Consider the following 21678-nt stretch of genomic DNA (forward strand, 5'->3'; position numbering starts at 1 on the left):
TAAATCTAGCTTGAGTCCTGATTCTTGTCTTCTGACTCCTCACAGCCTTTGCATGCTCTCATCCCAATACAGTGGTACCTCTGGTTACGTACTTAATTCGTTCCGGAGGTCCGTTCTTAACCTGAAATTGTTCTTAACCTGAAGCACCACTTTAGCTAATGGGGCCTCTTGCTGCTGCCGTGCTGCCGCTGCATGATTTCTGTTCTCATCCTGAAGCAAAGTTCTTAACCGAAGGTACTATTTCTGGGTTAGCGGAGTCTGTAACCTGAAGCGTGTGTAACCTGAAGCGTATGTAACCCAAGGTACCATTGTACATAAATTTGTGGCCAGTCAAAATGCTGTCACTCATTGCACGTCCCATCAATGCTCCATCATGCTGAAGATGTTTCTTTCCAGCTTCTGTGTGAGGACCATAACATTCGAATTTGCCCCTACCATTGCCTCCCAAATACTGTGTTTCTGGCAGCTTCATCGGTTTCTCTTATTGGGTATCTTGTTGGAATATAGTGAAAAAGGGGCTCCCAATTTCCCCCACTCAAAATTCCTCCCACACAGATACAGTACTATCATCTCTGCTTTTAAAATTCATTTTTTTTCTTGCCTTATTGTTAATTTGCTACTTCTGTTTTTAGTAGAATTTGTCCTGATGTTTTTTTTAAAAATTATTTGGTCCAGACTCCCACTTATAGAAATGTACAATTTCCTTATATCCCGCCTTCTTGCCATTTCTCCACTGCCTCTCTTCCAGTTGCCTTGTCCTCCCCACCTGCGTCTTCTGCCTGCTACCACAGTCCTGTTTCTGCTACAGTGGTACCTCGGGCTCTTAACCTGAAACTGTTATTAACTTGAAGCACCACTTTAGCTAATGGGGCCTCCTGCTGCTGCCGTGCCGCTTAAGCACGATTTCTGTTCTCATCCTGAAGCAAAGTTCTTAACCCAAGGTACTATTTCTGGGTTAGCGGCGTCTGTAACCTGAAGCTTATGTAACCCGAGGTACCACTGTACTAGACAGATCATTGTGGGGCTACTCCAGCTTCCTTGTTCAGCCCTGAAATGTATGTTACCCCTTTCAAGTCTGCAGAACAGCGCTCTGTATTTGATCCTCAGGCTAGAAAGAGCTGTGAGAGGATAAGACAGCAGAAAGGGAGAATCATAGTCAAAATCTCATCAGCACATTTGGAGGTTCTTTAAAACCACTGTAATAGAAGCTTGTGTAGAATATATATCACATATTACAAAAGCGAAGAAGTCGAAGCTTAGATAACAAAGGAAGGTAAAAAAGGGCAAGAAAACTTACCGGTATTTTACATTTCGTTTTCAAAACTCAACCTTTCACTTATTTACTAGGGCCTAATTCAGAAAATTCTGTTCCTGGGAACTAGCCATAGCAACCAAAGCACCTTTGCCAATAAAAATAAAATAAAGCAAAGCAATCTAATATTCATTGGCATCTTAATTTATTGATTGAGGTGGTAATGATATCTGAAATCTGCACTCCATTGTTATAAAATCCTATATATCTGTAAATATACATGTAGCTTTCAAGCAGTGCAGATTTTACTGTTGGAATGCAGATAAGGCACATGCTAGTATCTTTTACTTTTAATCAGGCAAGTCTCACAGTATTGAAAAATATGTCAGTGCTGTCTGTTTTTAATGTGTGTGAAAGGAAGCAAAGTTTCACGGGTAGCATCTGCAGTGCACATTAAAACCTCATTACATCAAAAGGATAATTCCCTGCTTTTGCTTATATATTTTTAATTAAGTAATTTAATTAGTTTAATTAGACCTAGGCATACCAACAGAACTTTTAATCCAAATCTGTAATGATAGCTAATACTCAAAATAAAAAAAAAATCCTTCCAGTAGCACCTTAAAGACCAACTAAGTTAGTTCTTGGTATGAGCTTTCGTGTGCATGCACACTTCTTCAGATACACTGAAGAAGTGTGCATGCACACGAAAGCTCATACCAAGAACTAACTTAGTTGGTCTTTAAGGTGCTACTGGAAGGAATTTTTTTATTTTGACTATGGCAGACCAACACGGCTACCTATCTGTAACTGATAGCTAATACTGTATATGTCAAGCACAGACCTTCTAAGCATGTGGAATGCAGCTATGTTAACTCATATAGCCAATCTCCATTCTTTATCTTTTCCTGTCTCTCTCAGTGGCAGCAGCAACCTCTACTGTACCTCTCTTAATCTTCAACACCCTTGGCTGTTGTTTGAATCATGTTTTTTAGAGCAGTCTTCTGCTAGAACTTTGCTGTTTTATAGCTTTGCTAGTGGTGGTATAGCAATGAGAGATTCTCAGAAAATGTTAGCATTGAGAAAGCTTAACTTTATTCCATAAAATATAACTTGTGTTGCAGTCCTAAAACTAGAGCAGGATGGGATTATAAGGATTTGGGGATAACAGTGCTATAAAGCCATATCAGAGCAAAGCTGGGACCTTGTAGATATCAAACAGAGACTAAATTTATATACCACTTCGAAATCGGTCACCTCACAGTCCCTGCAATGAGGCCATTTCTTATACCCTTGCTTGCGTCTCTGTAGCCTACTTTGTTACAGCTATCCAATAAGGGTGGCACTAGCATTGCTATAGTCTAAAGCCATGGTGCTGTTTCAGTAGATTCTTATGTTTCTTGCTGTTGATAGATCTAATGCCAACTTGCAGGATCTAAACAAACTCCAGATGGAGTGATGCAGGTCGTGCAATAACCCTGATCCTCTGTCAGAACTATCAATTCTGATCTGGTTCTTTGATATGAGGAACAAGAAACAGCCTGCTGCTAATCCCTGCTATTTGCTCAGCTCCTCCTTCCTGCCCTTCCTGCTCTGCTTCGATCCTGTACAGACACAAACTTTGACATACATCAACACTGAGTTTGGTTATTCCCCTCCAGGTACTCTGGATTAGTCTGAAGTGCTGTCTTTTTAAGGACTGAAATTGCTGCCAGCTGGAGCCAGTTGGACTCTTTATGTTTGAACTCATTAGCCCACTGGTGATAAATACGTAACAATAACTAAAGTCCTAAAATCTAAAGACAATATCTAATTCTGCTCATCTGCATTCAGAAAGGACTTCTACTCACACAACATGACTTCCTCTGTTAACCTCCTTCTGCACATGCGGAGGGGTGCAAGAGGGAGGAGAGAAAAGGGAAATCTGCTAGCACAATATTGGATTTCTCTTTAATATTCCATTGAAAACCCTAACCATTTCCACAAGAAGCCAGCTCAAATAGAAACACCTTCCAATAGAAGCTTATGCTTTGTAAAGTCTTCAGGAAAAGAGAATTCCCTGTGTGTCATTGCCTTCTTAACCTATTGGCCTACGAACCTCCAAGTGCCTTTGGGCAAGCAGGAACGCATCTCACTAGTCAGTGCCCATGGGCCTGTCGCTCCTAGGTAGTGGTTTGTAAGTTTACAACAACAGTTGGGGTTATTGGTTTGTTATGTTCTTGTTTTTATTATGTATTTTGTGTTTTAATCTTGTATTTTTATTCTGTGAACCTCCCAGAAGTTTAATAAATAAATAATAGTTGCATGCCACAGTAGCTGACCTTGGTTACAACTGCCATCCATTTTTAACAGCACAGTCTCTGTAAATTTGCCTTTTTAAAACAGATCAGATATCAGTGCTAGAAAATATTGGGCCTCATTCAGCAAGTTAGCAGGATTTCCTACTAATATACAGTGTTTTTTCCTTAAAAAAATTTTTTTAGGGGTACTCTCATTTACCTTGTTGTTGCTTAGTTGTCTTAGTCGTGTTCAACTCTCCGTGACCCCATGAACCAGAGCATGTCTTGGAAACTCTCACTTTCTTCTCAAAGCTTCTCCTTTTTATGTCCATGGAGTTTTCTTGGCAAAATGCTGGAGTGGTTTGCCAGTTCCTTCTCCAGGTGGATCACATTTAGTCTAAACTCTTGGCTATGACCTGTCCATCTTGGGTGGCACTGCACGGCATAGCTCATAGCTTCAAGCCCCTTCACCACGACAAGGCAGTGATCCATGAAGGGGATTTACCTACTCATATTCAAATACTGTCCCTCAATGAGGCCAGAAGTAGATTCACAAAATATTTAGGGGTATGCGTACCCCTGCGTACCCCCAGAAAAAAAAGCACTGCTAATATATCCTTACTTCTTTTCTCTCTCCCTTTCTCGGGCTTTTCTACAGGCACACCGATATATTCAGTAGCATGGGGTCCTGATTCTGAAAAGATTCTTTATACATCAGGAAAGCAGTTGATTATCAAACCACTTCAACCAAATGCTAAAGTTCTGCAGGTAACCATTACTGTAATGTGAAATGGGATTTAGTCTTTCATACTGTTTCAGGATATTTATATTTATATATATTTATATAAAATATTTATATAATAAAAAACTGTGTGTGCATCAAAAGTGGCTGGGTAACCCCAGCCAGATGGTTGGGGTATAAATAATAAAATTATTATTATGTTGTTATTTTGGCAGGAACATTGTCATTCACAACAGTGTTAAGGGCTAACTCACCAGTGTTGGTATAGAGAATACAGTACTTTCATATATGCAAGTTTATGTGTGGAACAGAGCCTCAGTATCCACATTACAACTATTATTAGGATTATTATTTATTCAGTTTACATACCACCCTTTATCAGAAGATCCCAGGGCTTTATACAATATAAAAAGCACATTACAGAAGATAAAAACATAAAAAACATACTGACAGACAGCGTAATAATGACATAGTCATCATAATAACTGTCCATTCCCCCACAGGCCATTGATTATTTAATAGCCATAGGCCAGGGTAAAGAGGAATGTTTTTGCCTGGCACCAGATAGTTCAAGGCAGTTGTTGTAATCCTGTGAAATAAATGGGCATTCTCTTCACATGGTGCTATAATTCTAATTATGCTTCCTAAATGGTAATGCAACTGTTTGTATGTACACATAACACTTCTACTTTCCTTAACAGAGGTTGGTTGCACAATCACTCATTATAACCACAGTTAAACATTACAGGGGATCAATGTTAACTGCAATTAAGGCTAACCAGACTTAGCCAGAATTTGAAATAAGTTTAGAAACTGTGGTTGAAAGTGGTGCTGATGTAATGCTTAATCATGATTGAGGAGGCTGGGGAGAAAGGGATTTGCACTCACTCAAGTAGGGAACCACTGGGAAGAAAGAGCACAAAATCTTGCAACCCAGTCCTGATTGTTTAAGCACAGTTAATCAGTCATGAATGTTAAGTGTGCACCAGCACAGCATTTTAACAGGACTGACACCTAAAAGTGCATATAGTCCTAAACATTGGGACACATGTGGATTGATAACTATTCACCCTACATTGCAGAACCTAGGCCACTTAAAAAAAAAAAAATATCCAAAAAGTACACAGTGGGTGAACATTTAACTTTTATCAATCCCAATGTTTTTACATGGATTGTGCAACCTAACTTAGAGAGAGCTCTGTTGCAAAAGTAATATATGACTATATCAGTTTATTGTATATATAGTTAGTTTATTTAATCTTAGCTGTCCTCAAATGACATGACCTTTAAAAGCTTTGTTTTTAAAACAACTTATCAATTATGCTGCTGTTCCCCCCCCCCCAATATGGTTGAAATGGCTTGCCAGCCTGAAACTGCAACCTGTTAATATTTAGAATTGTATGCAGTATAGTGTTACATTAGGTCACTTAGTGGTCTGCTTGTTCTTCTGGCAAAATGTTTTACACCAGCAGAAAGTTGTTGTGAAAGAGAATGCATAAACAGGTTGCTTTGTTGTACAATAGATAGATTAATCATTGTACATTGATTTTCCGATAGAGCAATGGTTGCATTGGATTCCCTTGTTGCACTGTATTAAAACTCACCTGTCCTCCAGCACAAGAGCCCTTGTGCTAGCAGACAGAAAACACTTGATATGTTGTTGGGCCAGTATTAGATTTTCTAGATCCATTTAAATTGGGGTTTAGGCCTGGTTTTGCTACAGGAACTGCTTTGGAATGCTCTTCCCAGAGAGGTGTGCCTGGTGCTTTCATTACATATCTTTAGGCACAAGGGAAAAATTTTTCTCTTTAACCTTGCCTAAGGTGATTAACTTTTTATAGGCTTTTAAATGTGGGAGTGGGGGTTATTGGATTGTTCTTGTTTCTATTATGTATTTTGTGTTCTCATTTTGTATTTTGATCTTCAGATGAAGGGCAGTTTACAAATTTTGTGAATGAAAATGGAACTGACATCTTGTAATTGTAACTGTTTGTAATATACAAATAATAATAACCTCCTCCTGATTTGTTTTTTAAAAAGTTTATTTCAATTCTATTTTCTTCTACAGTGGAAAGCTCATGATGGAATTATTCTAAAAGTTGATTGGAACTCTGTCAATGATCTTATTCTATCAGCTGGTGAAGATTGCAAATACAAGGTATGTATTATTTTCAACAACAGAAATGCAGTGAAGTAAAAGAGTTTCTTATTCAGAACACATTCCTTTAAATGTCTTTTATTCTTCAGAATAAATATATCAGCCAACCTTATTTATGGCTAAGTACTGCTTATGCCTGCCCACAGTAGTGTGCTAGAACAAAAATTATTTTCATAGAAGAACAGCGAGGTAAGAGTGATTGCATCATAAAAAACTAAATAGATTGGTAAATCAAAACTGTAATATAGATATAGATATTACTAAATTAGCTCCATTAATTCTAATCAGTCTATTATGAGTAGAACTTAGTTGGATATAACCCATATTACCTCAGTCTGCCCATTCTGAGCAAGCCAAATGACCTTTTTACTTGGATCACATAGTGTTCCAAGGATCTCATGCTGTGTAACTGGTCCAAAGAAGGAAATGCCTGTGCACATACTTTAAATAAGGTGTGGGGTAAGGTGACTATTTGAAGGAATGAACTTCAGAATATCAAACTGGGGGCACGGAATACTGATGATGAGATACATAAAACATCTGAGCAGACCTGGTAATACTCTTGGTTTTCCCCATGTCAATTACTTCAGTAGTACCCCCAGCCACACATATCCAAGCTATCCCATTATTTATGAACCTTAATCCATTGTAGCATGTAGAGCAAAGGGAAAGATCAGGACAGATCCTCCACTTGGAGAGTGGATATAAAGGGTGAGAGTGGAGATAGGACTGGAAATAGCCATTGCTCCCACTTTGGGTAATATACAAGAAATGTTATGTAGTTCTGAAACATGATTTGTATTTGGAAAACAAATAAGACTCCTTTGAAATATGATGTCATTAACAACTATCTTTTAATGGTTTATAGGTGTGGGATAGCTATGGTCGTCTAATGTATAGTTCACAGTCGCATGAGTATCCTATCACTTCTGTTGCTTGGGCTCTGGATGGAGAGTTATTTGCTGTGGGGTCCTTTCATACCTTACGACTTTGCGATAAAACTGGGGTAAGTAACCGATGATTTGAGAATAACACTTGTTTTGGGGTGTCTGTCCAGTGGGATATCTTTATAAATTATTTCCTGGTGTGCTTAGTGGATTCACTTTTAGAAAAGAAGGCTGTATACATTAAAAATCTAAACTTTATAAAATTGGACCATAACTTAGAATTTTTAATTTATATACTATATATTTGTTTACTTAGTAGTAAAGAAGAATAGTAAAGAAATTTCACTGGTACATCTTATATTTCCAATTTAAAGTTTTACAGTCAAAGGGTTTTCATCTTTTCATTATGTTATGTGATTAATAAGCAGCCTTATTCCCCTGTCAACATACAACACTTCCAAGAGAACCGCACTGGTTACTTATTTGCTACTGGGCCATGTTTAAGGTATTACTATTGGTATATAAGCCTTAGCCACTTGGACTCAGTTTATTTGAGGCATCACTTTACCCCATCTGTGCCCACTTGACTGCTTCAGTATGTGCAACTGGCCCTGTTTGAGGTGTCACATAATACCCATTCTGCACTTCGAAGAAATCAGTATTTTAGTGTGGCAGAAATTACAATTAAAAGGTCCCTTCCTATTGACATCAGGCAGGTGCCTTCACTGTACTCTTTCTGGTGCCTACTTAGAGCAAATTTATTTAGGCAAGTCTATCCAGGCATGTAGAAGTTACAAGTGTGCTATTTCTTTTTAGATACTGTTGATTTTAATAATCATTTGAATATTTTAATAGCTGCTTTTAAGTTATGATTTTAATGTTTTGTTGTATATTTATCTCTTAAAGTTGATGGATCATTTCAGGGCAGGTTTTGAGTGTGCTTTGTGATGGAGAAGGACACCTCTTTTCAAGCAGAAACAAGGAACTGATCAAAATACCTATTAGACTGAGTAGTGGATGAAATGCCCACAAATGAAATGTGCCTATTCAGGATTCCTGCTGATAAGCGGGAATATGCTGGTAGTGATCGCCCATGTTGCGAGGTGGGAGCAGGCTTCCGTTCTTCATGGGGTTGTCATATCCCAGAGGCTAATATAGCATTGAAAGGAATTTGAATTCCTTGCCGGCAGGGATCACTTCATAGCACTACATAAACTGCTACCAGCTTCTTTTCAGCCTCTGGTAATCTGATTACTCCACTAGGATTGCCACCCTCCCTGTGGGCCGTGAATGACATGGGTCTGAGGTGTAATTGCACACACGTGCTCCTTGACTCTGCACAAAAGTGCTGAATTAGGCTTCGGATTTCTATTCATGTATGCATGTTTCACTCACGTTTCTAGAACTGTTTTGAACAATGTTACTCTCTTTCCTCTTGCTACTCATGCCCAAGAGCTCAAAATGTGTCCAAGTTGACATTTAAATCAAAAGGAAAAAATGTGCTGCAAATGATCATTCACATCGCTTCACATATATAGCAAATTAGAAACAGATATTAAATGTAGTTAATAAGGAAGTTCAGAAATTATCATTTTCCTCTGAATCTGAAAATCTATTATAAATCATAGCTTCAAGGTCTATTCATCACTAATTTTTACTTCTAAAAATACTTCTTAGTCAACTAAGAAGGTGGGATATTTAGTTTTACATTTTTAAACTTTCATCTCATTTAATAGTTGTTTTTGCTTTATTTCTGGCTAGAAAAAAAGGATAAATAACTATTTCTGATTTAGGTTGACTAAGGTTCTCTGGCAAAATAGTGTTGTTTGGAGCTTTTCAATCATAATCTTTTCAGACCAGAAAGTATGCTGTTCATAAAATAAGCTGTGATTTTATGCCAGAATAGTTGATTTTCCAAAGACAGTGTTTGCAGCTGAAGCATTAAAGTAGGCAAATTGCTAATCAATCATGAAGACTAGTTCTTGTTATAGTGATTCACATCTGCCATAGTATATTCTACTTGATCATAGTTAAATATAATTATAAAGAGTGAAATAGAGTTTCCTCCAGGTACTGGCATGAGAGTGAGCTAAGTTTGTAACAGTAGAGTTACCATCCCTTTCAACACCTTACCACTCCATGAAAGGGTCTTATGCTAGTGTAACTTTAGTATGCAATAGTCTGGTATTAAAGTGTTTTATACTGAAATATTAAAAATGCTACATAATTTTTTATGTTGGCTTTAAAAAATAAAACTTTCTAATACATAACATTTTTGACAGGATTCACATCTCCCAGTTTCATACATTTCTCTCTTGTCCTCTCTCACTCCATTCCACACTCACTTGTCCTTTAATACTTCCTTCCTCTCCTGCTTCCTCTCAGTCTTTGTCTCCTACTTCTCTGTTCTGCATACACTATTCATGGCGAGGATTCACAGCCACAAAAAAAGACAATATAGGTGCTTTACATCTCAATTATGAACATTATTAGCAGACAATAAATCACGTTGCACTAGTATTTTACAGTCCAGAAGTTGACTTTCATTTCACAACAGCTTGTGACTTCTAGTCCTTCCTCAAACAACGGTTATCATATTGGCACCTGTTGTACAGCTGTAATATTTTGAGTGGTGCCTTAATTTTCCTTGACAAAGCAGTGTGCCCTCACCTATTACCTAGCCTGACTCAGATTATGAATATTGGAATCCATGATTCATCAATCACTTAGAAATAATAATGGCAATTGTAGAATAAGATGAAGAGCTTAGGGTAGGAGACTCTCAGTGTCTCTTTTCCTAACCTACTTCATAAGATTCGTGTGAGATAAGAGGGGGAATCCATATATACCACATTGAGCTCCTTGAAGGAAGGGTGGGAGGTATACTTGTAACACATACATTGTTGATAATGCAATAGATAATTGAAGAATATGTTTGAAAGTAACACTAGCCCAGTTAGAACATAATGCTAAACCATGGTTCACACAACATCAGTGACAAGGAATGAACATGAGCAAAGCTTTAAAATAAATCATTCCCAGAGATGTGAAGGCCTGGAAAGAAACTGGAAAAATCAACCCACCCAATTGAAAGAATGGGAAAATGGGGGGAGTTTGGGTACCCCCCCCCCATTTTTCCTGTTTTTTCCTGGGCTTTCACATCTCTAATCCTCTCCTCCCATGCAGCTGTGAGAAGGACTTTGCCAGTGTTTAGTTTCATGTTCCCCTAATCTTGACTTGTTGCATAGGAACCAGGGATCATGGTTTATTTCAAACCAGTCAGTTTCAAAATAAGCAAACTTCAAACCATGAGTTATGAAGCTGGCTTGTTTAACTAACCAGAGTTTCTGATAAACCACAATCTCTGGTTTATATGCAACAACAAGTCAAGATTAGGGGAAAGTGAAGCTAAATGCTGGCAAAATCCTTCTCCAGTCTGTGCAGGAGGTGGAGAAGATAGGGGGAGTGTGTGAGCCCAAGGCTTTGTTTGGGCTCATTCCAGCTCATGCAGGTAGTGCTAAATAGTGGTTTAGTGGTATGTGAGAACATGGCAAATGAGTCTGAAACTTTTCCCCAAAATCTGTCACAACAAAGCCATAATCTGAATAACTTCTCTGTATGCATTGTTCGCATTCGTAGGCTTACTAATTTCAGACTGCAATCTTATTCATATTTACTTGGGAGTGAGCCATATTGAAAACAGCAGCATTTACTTCTAGTAGAGCTTAATAGGATTTCAAATTACTAAATTTTTAAATTGTAAATTATTTGCAACTCAAGTTGTGGCCTGCTGAATTCAGTTACACTTCTTAGAATTCAGTTACACCCTAGAAGAGTGTTCTTTAAATTAAAACTCATTTTTTCTTTAATTGAAACTCATTTTTTCTTTAATTTTTCTTTAATTTTCTTTAATTGAGGCCGCCCTGTGGAACACCCTCCCAGCAGATGTCAAAGAGATAAACAACTACCTGACATTTAGAAGACATCTGAAGGCAGCCCTGTTCAGGGAAGTTTTTAATGTGTGACATTTTAATGTATTTTTAATCTTTGTTTGAATAATAATAATAATAATAATAATAATAATAATAATTTATTATTTATACCCCGCCCATCTGGCTGAGTCTCCCCAGTCACTCTGGGTGGCTCCCAATCAAGTATTAAAACAGTACAGCGTTAAATATTAAAAACTTCCCTGAACAGGGCTGCCTTCAGATGTCTTTTAAAGATAGGATAGGTACTTATTTCCTTCACATCATGAAGGGAGGGTGTTCCACAGGGTGGGGGCCACTACCGACAAGGCCCTCTGTCTGGAAGCTGCCCAGAGTGGCTGGGGAGACCCAGCCAGATGGGCAGGGTACAAATAAATTGTTGTTGTTGTTGTTGTTGTTGTTGTTGTTTATTTTAACTCCTTCATTGAAAATCTGAGAGAATACTTTGTAATACAACAGGATAGAGTTTATCCTGGATTTCAGGAAGAATCCTCTTCACACATGAAAATTTCATTCAAGGGGGGCGGAGAATGGGGGGGAGCTGCACACTTGTTAATAACCTAACCCAGCAGCTGTGAGGTAATGGGCTAGGAGCTGATCAACCAGTCAGCTTCTGGTTTATTGCAGCATCACTGCCTCATGAAGACCAACATCTTGGGTCAGGGCATTAGCAGCACTCCACGCATCAGCATTGGTGGCCACATGCTTGAGGTGGTGGACTATTCTGTCTACCTGGGCTCCACCATAACCAGCATACTTTCCATTGACACTGAGCTGGAAAAGTGTAGGTAAGGCAGCTATAGCAATAGCTCTCTCCAAAAGGGTATGGGAGAATGTTATACCTGCCAGGAATGACATCTAAATCCATATGTGCTGTGTCCGGAAGATTTTGGGCATCACGTGGCAGGGCAGAGTTTCAAAAAAAAGATGTACTCTATCATACCCACATTCCCAGTATGTTGGAACTTTTGTCTCAGCGACATCTACGTTGGCTTAGTCATGTCCACAGAATGGAAGATGGCAGGATCCCCAAGGATGTGCTCTACAGGGAGCTGGCTTCAGGCATCAGACCTGTTGGCAAACCAACTCTGCATTACAAAGATGTCTGCAAATGTGGCATGAAGACTGGCAACATGAACCCTGCTGTGCGGGAGCCCCTTGCAGACGACCTCAGTGCTTGGAGACAGTCAGGTTGTGTATTCACAACAGTGACCAGAGGAGGAATGACCACTGGGAGGGAGCGCAGAGAGAAGAAACACCATGGTGCATCTGTAACAGCGAAACCAGATGCCTTCATCTGCCCCAGCTGCAACAATCTCATATTGGTCTCTACAGCCACAACAGGCGCTGTAACTCCAACAGTTTGACCTCAGTGGCACACTCTTTTGTAGTCTTTTGAGACTGATGAATAACAACAACTGGATTAGCTTGGAAGGGGCAGAGGCTGGTCGTTGCAGCTGTGCTACCAGTTGGAGCATGGGCATGTGGTAGAGGGTGCTTGGAGGAGGGCATTTGGAAATAGCAGCACTGGTGGACCCTGTTGGAGTTTATGGGTGCTGGCAAATGTTTCATAATGTCGGGTGTTGATTCTGGATTGAAAGGAAGCTGAATCTGGTCCACTTGAAGGATTTCAAAATCCATTGTTGGTCATTGCCTTCATACAGATCCACCAAAATAGTTCAAAACAATAAGCAAGCTTTCAGGTTCCCAGAGCTGTTCATTAATCAATTAGGCTGGATATTCAGCTTTCCTCCACTCCGCTCCCATTTTGCTACCTTAATGGTGAAACCCCAAGTTCTGCATTTAGTCATAGCCTTAAGATAGACTCTGAGGAGGAGACTGCAGACTAAGTAAAAGCGTCACTTGTTGCAAACCCTGATGTTAGTTACTCCCAAACATTTTTCAACCACTGTGTCATACATTCAAGCTATTAATGGGAAAAATCCCCTACTCCACTCTTTCAACAATTATAGGCAAAGTGAGAATTCAAATCCATGGTATTGTTTATGAGTCTGGCATCAGTATGAATTATTTTTGATTTATAAACACAAAATATATAGGTAGTGTATTTGTTTCGAAGCATAAGAAGAATGAGAGAAGAAACACAAACTTTTCAGAGACTTTTCTTAATCATTTGTAAGTTCATCTATTACAGAACACACAACATAAAATATTGAAGTTAAGTCTGTTTACAGAAAAATACTTTAAAATGGGGCTTTCTTCCTACAGAGGAATGGGGAGGGGATTAACAGTAGCTAAAGCCAGATACTATCTATTCCTTTACAGCTGGCAGGAATAATTTATGAGGCTTGCCTCCTTCGTTTTTGCTGCTTCATGCAATTTTTTTCCTTGACTTAAATATAAATAGCTCCTAAAGAATTAGCCATGCTGGTGCTGAGAGAGAAGAGAGAATGAGTCACATAACCAGTGTGATAGTGTTTGAAGAGAACCAGAGCTGGCTTTCTGGTCAACACAGACATTTTTATTGTGTCTGATGTAATGGAGCTGAATCAGCGAATTGCTCCCTCGAGAGCCATCAGGAGATATACATATCATTAACCCTTCTACAGCATATGCAACTAGTTACAAAGCATAATTTAATTAAATACGCTAACAAATACTCTTTTGCTTCCATCTCTTTTTTGCTTTTCATCTGTTCCTTTATATGTGTATGTGTGTGTGTGCGTGTGCCACTTTTACAGTAGTACTGCTTAGAAACAGACTTCAGTTAAAATGTCATGCAATTTCATGAAAAGCAACAACACCCAGTATTAGAATTAACTTTGGTAGGTGCTCTTAACATTTGTGCCAGGCATAGATTATGTTCAAAGCCGAACACACTTCTACATATAATACAAAAAACAGTTGCATTTTCTTTGTCCCTGATTTTTAAAATGCTAAGTGTCTGAAGAAAAGACCAGTGCCTGACGCCTGTGACTATTCATACATACCTTGTGGGTGACTTCCTGTGGGTTTGTATGCCTGCTTTGACACTGTTGGTCATGTTGCATTACTCTTACACAGAAATAGAAATCAGGAAGGACTGAGGCCTTCTAATATTCCCCCACCCCCGCAGTTACAGAAAATGAATCACAAGAGAGGACCCCTTTCTCAGTGCCCCAGAGAATGAAAGAAACATTTATATAAAGCATAAAGAACATTATAAGCCACAGTCAGTACGAGTGCACACACACATATACATGATTTTTGTTGTTAGAATCATTTAGTCAATCTGGTCCTTTATATAAAGGAATGTTACTTTTCTGCTTTCTTTACCAGAGGTTAATTGAGCCCCATTAGACAATTGTTAGTGCCATTTTTATTATAGTTCTGAATTCTTTTGCAGATTTTAAGGGATATTTTTTTTAACCTGTGCACTACTGTACAAAAATAAAACTCTACTACAGTTGTTTAGTTTAGTCTAAGTCTTGGAACACCACCTGTATTTTTTAGACTTGCGGGCAACACATTTCCCTACTGAATATCTTGTTATATTGTGAATGCCTCTGCATATTAACTCTTAATTATATTATTGATCTCTGTGCAATAGGACATCTCCCATATGTCTCATCATTCTAATGCATGAGCATAGCTTTTTAAAATGAGTAGTCATTATAGTAACTGTGCCCTTTCTTGAAGATGTGGTTGAGGTGGAGCGGTGGTCAGAAAATATTTTTACCTTCAGAGGGATTTTTGGTAGTAGAGACTGTACCACCATTTCCTTGACTGTGAAGGTAATGAAACTTTGGCACAATAATGGGATGGAATTTAAATCTGTATCTTGTCCTGGCCTCAGGGATCTAGAGGAAGAGTTTACACTCTGTGTTGTTTCCTGGTCACATTTCAGAATAGATTGATGGGAATGGGTTTTTATAAAACTTGACAACATTATATAAATCTGAAACAAGAATTGTGTAAAAAGCATTATTTTCAAGTTTCTATAATCTCCTTACTGTTTTCTTTGCCCTCCTGTAAATGAAGGTAGGTAGTAATGATATTAAAGAGAACCAGTAGACAAAGACTGCAATGGCATTTTGTTTCTTCACTTCATAATGTGTTGAGATATTTTCTAGATGATTTAAACTGCATGGTGAAGGGTTGTTAAACTCTGTAAAGTGCATGAAAGCCATTTTATTTTCAGTCACATTTGGTTACTTACTTTTACTGCCACTTCTCTCATCATAACAAAGCAGTTAAAAGGACTACTTCTTAAGATTGTTGTACTGTGGCATTGGACTAGAATATAAAATACGTATGATACGTATTTGTTCTTCATACCTGCATGATACTTTGTTCTCAGAAAAAAAGCAGTCTTAAGATTTCCTTTATAATATAGAATCATAGAGTTGGGAGGGACCCTGAGGATCATCTAGTCCAACCCCCTGCAGTGCAGGAATCTGCAGCTGTCCCATACAGGGATCGAACCTGCAACCTTGGTGCCACTAGCACCATGCTCTAACCAATTGAGGCATCCAGGAGGGAAGTCTATACTACTCTTTGCAGTACCTTCCTCCCAAAGGCTGCATCTGCAAATATGTATTTGTATTCTGTATTTGTAATATGTGTTTGTCAGCAAATATTTGTAGATATATTTTTAAAGTTTTCTATTGAGATTAAACTCCATGATCAGTATCAATTCGAAATGAAAAAAGCACCGTGAATTATTTTATCTCATAATTAAAACTGTTGTTTTTGATTCTGTAAAAAAAAATAATGTAATTGATAGGCTACTCTTTCAAAAGTAGCTACTATGCATGGGATAAATGCATTACTGCATTGAAGATTATATTTCCATTCCATAACTGTAGACCTAGCAAATTTGTTTCCCTTAATGCTGTTCAGGGATTGCATCCCAGTTTTCCCTAGTATGACCTATATATTTGAATGTATTTAATTTTACCAAATTCAGTTCTTTAAATAAATTACACTGGAATGTCATGGTTTCCCTTGTGGCCTCCCATTGATTTCCTTGGAATATACTGGCAATGATTGAGTAGAATTCTACTGAAATTTGACAGTGCACTGTAACCAGAATTTAAAAATAGGTTTTTGGCAGCAATTCTTTTCCAGAACAGCACATTTTGATATGATACAATTCACTAGATGAGATAATGATCCAAATATTTGAAAGTAGGTTATTCATTTAATCTATATCTTAGATTAGTAAAGAGCCAAATCATTGACTAAATTCCAAGATTAAGAATGAGAGGAGGACTGAAATTATTTTAAAAGGTAGCAGTGGTTTCAGTTCTTATTCACCGTTGTAGTACAGTGGTACCTCGGTTTACAGACGCTTCAGGTTACAGACTATGCTAACCCAGAAATAGTACCTCAGGTTAAGAACTTTGCTTCAGGATGAGAACAGAAATCGCACGGTGGCAGCACGGTGGCAGCGGGAGGCCCCATTAGCTAATGTGGTACCTCAGGTTAAGAACAGTTTCAGGTTAAGAACGGACCTCCAGAATGAATTAAGTTCTTAACCCGAGGTACCACTGCACATTAGTTCCCTATTAGTCTATTAGCTTTGTATACAACAGTGACTATAAACCTTGGTTTCATGGGTAATACAAAACCTTTGTATTACAGCTGTTTCTGCCCAGAAGCAAATACTAAAGTTGATTTAATGTTAATTTTGTGCAGATGCACATGCAAGTAATGCTTATGGCACTGTGCTTCTGGTTTGTTAATTATATACACGAGCAAGCAACTTTGGGAGTTTACACATCAAACAAATAGGGCTGGCCCAACTGAAGAAGCAAACTGGACCACCACTTTGGGATGCCAGTCTGAGGTATTCAAATGGCTTGGGGAGAGCAAAAGCTGCTGCATATGCTTTTGTAGGGGGCAAATAGGTGGCTTAGCAATTCATTGACTGGGTTGTTTCCTACATTCCAGGTATTTCTGCACCTTCCCCATCTATTTGGCTAAAGATGAGTGACTATCAGGGTTTCAAAGAGCTTTCAATTCCCAATTATCAGCATATCATTGGTGCTTTAAAGAGTCCTGCATGGCACTTTGAAATTACAACAGTCAGCTGATTGTCAGGGCTTCAAAGCACTGCATCACATTATGTCTTTGTGGTGTCAGGTGATTGACAGATAGGCAGCCATGCTCACCTGTCAAATTTGGCTGGCAAGAGTTAGGGTAGATAAGGATCTGGCCCACCAGCCTGATCCAGTTCTTCACCCCTGATGTAAAAGTACAACCTTGTACAACCAAATGTGAGTGGTCAAACCAGACAATCTAACAGAGAAGGATGGGCCAAGCGAAGGGAAGCTGTGGCTGGGCTAACGAAGGAAAGCAGCTCAAAACATGGGGGATTGAAAAGGGGATAGCAGCAAAGAAAGGCAACAGTGGATAAAGAAAGAAGTTCAAGTTATAGCCATTTGGCGGAAACAAATAATCTAAGCAAAAACCGCTGGAGGAAAAAGCAATACCAGTATGGAGCAAAGCCAGCTAGGAACACAAAGGATACTGGGTCTGGTACTTGCCTGTCCACTTGACTACAGGTTACATTTCTAGCCATGTATACATACATGTTCCCATCATCCAGTGAGCCTCTCGTTAGTGATTCAATTTCCACTGTATTTGTTTGTGGGAATAAAATATATTCTGCATTTTATGTGTTTATGAAATACCTTTTTATGGATCCTTTTTTGCAGCCATAAGGTGGAATACACAGTAAAAAATGTGCAAAGCTTCTCAAATGTCACTGAAGTTTGGCTGTAATAATATTCTACAAGTTACCCATTTTAAAATGTATTTATTTCCCCCCATATCTTTTAAATAACCTATTATAGAGCATTGTTTCCCATCAGTTACAGAGGCGCTGACAGCATCTTCTAATTACAAGAAATATGTATGCTGCTGCTTTTGGTTCTCACAAAACCTTTTAATCTCTAGAGAGAAACCCAAAGACCCAAACACACTATTTTTGTAGAAGTGTGTTTATACTTAATTTTAACACAGTCGTAATTTTATCGTTGGTGTTTTTATATGCTCCTGAGAAATCAAGTGTACACTTTAATGTTTTGCACATATCTCAAAACCAAACTTAGGTTGGTGAATTCATATATACTGATTTAGAACTCTTGTAATAAGATCTGATTTTTGGCTTCCTTTCCCTTGAAAATGAAGTGGGCCTTTTTAAACAGTCTAGGATGAAACAATCTTTCTTCAAGAGAAGTAAGAGTAACCTTGTGCCAGGCTTAATATCATGTTAAACTTTTCCATTTGACACATGTATCCAGATCTCTCAATATGTGCTATTTTTACTTTTAAAACTTTTACTCTGTATTGTTCTTCTGTTTAGGTTTGACTGTTCTGAGTTTCAGAAACTTGAATTTATTTTTCTTTTGTAGTGAAAACCAAATTTCTAAATAGGAAAGGTTGCCTTGGTGTCTTCAAAATCTTCAGTTTGAGCAGCGCTGTCTTATAGTCTTCAAAACACTGGTCTTGGAACTTGCTGCTTTATTATGCTACAATAAGTCCTAAAAGCTTATTTATGTTAATAATATGCATTGTACGGTATACAATGAATGCAAATGTGACATTCTCAATTTCTAAACTATGGTTAAACATTCAGGAGAATGCTTATTTTCATGACTTGACAACTAGTTAACCTGGTTCAGATGTAAAACGGAACTCTGGCTTAATACAAGCAACAACAACAAAGCTCCAAAGTAGTACATCAGGGGAGGGAGGGACTAGGGAGGAGAACCCAACCCAACACTAATTCCTGAGATGGTCCATACTGGACCATTAATTACAATTAGTGCTATCCAGGGTTCCCACTTCACCCATACTAAAACCATAAATTGAAGTCATTTTTAGGCATGGATATACAGGAGCCATTGATAGTTATAGCCACAGTTAACATTACTGGAAATACAATTGTTTCCACAGGTAGACCTGCCAAGGTTCTGTGGCCTCACAGTTGCTTAATTATTAGATCAGGAACTCATACGTGACTCCCCTCCCTCAGGTGTGTCACCTTCTGCATCATATGCAGACTGAGAAAATCACAAATACATGAAGGCATACTTAGAGAATATTCAGGTCACCTTGTACTACTAAGGTATCTGCATTGCTCTGTCAACTTTTAGGTGAAATAGATTTTGTGAAGCTGTAACTTATTTCAAATATTATTACTTTTTGCACTATGGCCTGGAAGTACATCTGCTTAGTATTTATATCAGATTCTTTGGTAGGACAATTTAATGAGCATTTGGCCCTCAGTATTATTTTCATGCATTGTATTACATACCTTAGATCATTTTCATTAGAAAAGAATGTTAAGAGCTTCCTGCTTTCCCCTGATTGTTCAGGCCCATATTACAAAAACTGATTATTAAGCCTGAAATAGACACAAAATCAGATGCAAGAAAATATGCCACCATCATAATATCGTTGAAGATTTTTCCATCATTTACTATACTAATCCATTGCTCTGGAAAGCAACCACAAAGTCATTCTCATCTGAAGAAACCACTATGAGGAAAGCATATCCTCAAAAACAGTGTCATTTTTCTGATTTAATTTCTACTGTATAACAATTTACAAGTGCTTTTGTAGCAATTTACAAGAGCCAATATGGTATAGTGGTTAAGAGCAGTAGACTTGTAATCTGATGAACTGTGTTTGCATTCCCGCTCCTCCACATGCAGCTGCTGGGTGACCTTGGCCCAGTCACACTTCTCTGAAGCCTCTCAGCCTCACTCACCTCACAGAGTGTTTGTTGTGGGGGAGGAATGGAAAGGAGAATGTTAGCCGCTTTGAGACTCCCTAGAGTAGTGATAAAGCGGGATATCAAATCCAAACTTTTCTTCTCTGCTTTTGACAGACCACAGCTTATTTAAATAATGTATATTGCAGTGTTAACTTTTGGTGGATGAATAGGTTTCAAGTCATGAGAAGTCCTCTTTCTGCATTAGTCAGACTTTTGTTGGAGCTCTTCGTCATAGCTCTGGGTGCTGTGCTTTCAAAAGGATGTAGACCAACTGGAATGGGTTCAGATGAGGTCAATGAAGATGGTCAAGAGTATAGAAGACAAGTCCTATGACAAAAGGTTGAAGTACATTTAGCCTGGAGAAGAGAAGCCGTGGCAGGGTCGGGATGGCCATAATAGCATTATTCAAATACTTGAAGTGATATTACAGTAGAAGAAGCAAATACTTTATATCTGCTGCCTTGGAAGGCAGGACTACATCTAATGGTCTTTAGGTACAGGATAGTAGATTTGGATTGAACATTAGGAAAAACTTGTTAACATTAAAAGAAAGTTCAAAGTTTAACAATGGAACCAGTTAACCACAAACCAGTGAGGATGCTACCGTTGGACATTAGGGTAGATTGGCCTTGTTGTAATAATAATGGACACAACTGATTGCAAAGTACACCATGATATGGAACTGTTTAGCAAACACAATGGGCCTTGATAAGGAATAGTAGCAACAGGACAAACCAAAAGTTTACTGTATCATTCTTTTCTGTTCATAACACTGTTCATAACCCTAGTAAGCTTAATGGCTGAGCAAGGTTTTAAACCTGAATCTCCCTGACTCAAGTCCAACACTTTGCATACTATTCTGCATTTGTCTTCTAATGTAGCCAGAATATGACTTGAGGGGCAATTGTGTAGGTTGCATGGAAGCTCATGCCACAGTAAATCGTTTGGTCCCTAAAATGTCTCATCATGTTATATCTCTTTGCTGCAAGACTTAATACAGCTGCTCCTTTGACGTTGGAAGGAGGAGCTTTCAACAACAACAACAACAAAGCATCTACAGTAGATAAAGTGCTACTTTCTCTGCCCTTTGTTCAAATAAGATTTATGAAGTTTGAATCAACCTCTGTCCCATTTTGAGTCTGTATATGTGCTGTTTTAGTTGTTTTGTAGCATTCTCTAGACGGAGGCACCTGCAAGGGAACCACAAAGAGAGCTCTTCCCCTCTATACTTCCCCACCCACAGATACCTATTAAAACTCTTTCACAAAAATCGTCTGCTCCACATAACAAGTGTTCACTGTTGTTTAGCAATTTAGACTTTTATGTGAAATTATCCCAGAGATACCAACTTTTTTCCTTTTATTTTGCACTCAGTTCATCTAATAAAAAGCTGGAATAGCATTGCCTTACTGTTAGCTAATTAGGTTCATGCCTTTGCTTCAGAAACCATTTAACATTTATTTAGTGTCCTCACTGTCCTGGATGCTGAACAGAAAACTAAGTAATCCTATCACTGTCCCAAAGACAAATAATTTAAGAGTGATAGACAAAGATGTTGTATGCGTACACATACACAGAGCATTATTACTGCATTGTTGTAATATATGCGTTGTGTACTGTAGAAGTAATTACAAGTGGAAGTA

At 38.3% G+C, this 21678-nt stretch overlaps 2 protein-coding genes across 4 annotated transcripts in view; one reads left to right on the forward strand and one right to left on the reverse strand.

Moving 5' to 3' along the window:
* Positions 1–21678, forward strand: part of IFT80 (intraflagellar transport 80) — a 64900-nt gene that overhangs the window by 20374 nt on the left and 22848 nt on the right. For both annotated transcript variants that reach the window (XM_082224114.1, XM_082224115.1), the window contains exons 6-8: positions 4190–4299; positions 6342–6431; positions 7300–7437. In XM_082224114.1, the coding sequence (XP_082080240.1) occupies positions 4190–4299; positions 6342–6431; positions 7300–7437 (338 nt within the window). The remainder of the gene's footprint in view (positions 1–4189; positions 4300–6341; positions 6432–7299; positions 7438–21678) is intronic.
* LOC309533287 (putative membrane protein C3orf80 homolog) overlaps positions 11764–21678 on the reverse strand; it is a 51964-nt gene continuing 42049 nt past the window's right edge. For both annotated transcript variants that reach the window (XM_082224669.1, XM_082224668.1), the window contains one exon: positions 11764–12378. In XM_082224669.1, the coding sequence (XP_082080795.1) occupies positions 12373–12378 (6 nt within the window). In that variant the 3' untranslated portion in view covers positions 11764–12372. The remainder of the gene's footprint in view (positions 12379–21678) is intronic.

Source organism: Podarcis vaucheri (assembly GCF_965113315.1).
Source record: "Podarcis vaucheri genome assembly, chromosome: 5".
Classification (NCBI taxonomy): domain Eukaryota; kingdom Metazoa; phylum Chordata; class Lepidosauria; order Squamata; family Lacertidae; genus Podarcis; species Podarcis vaucheri.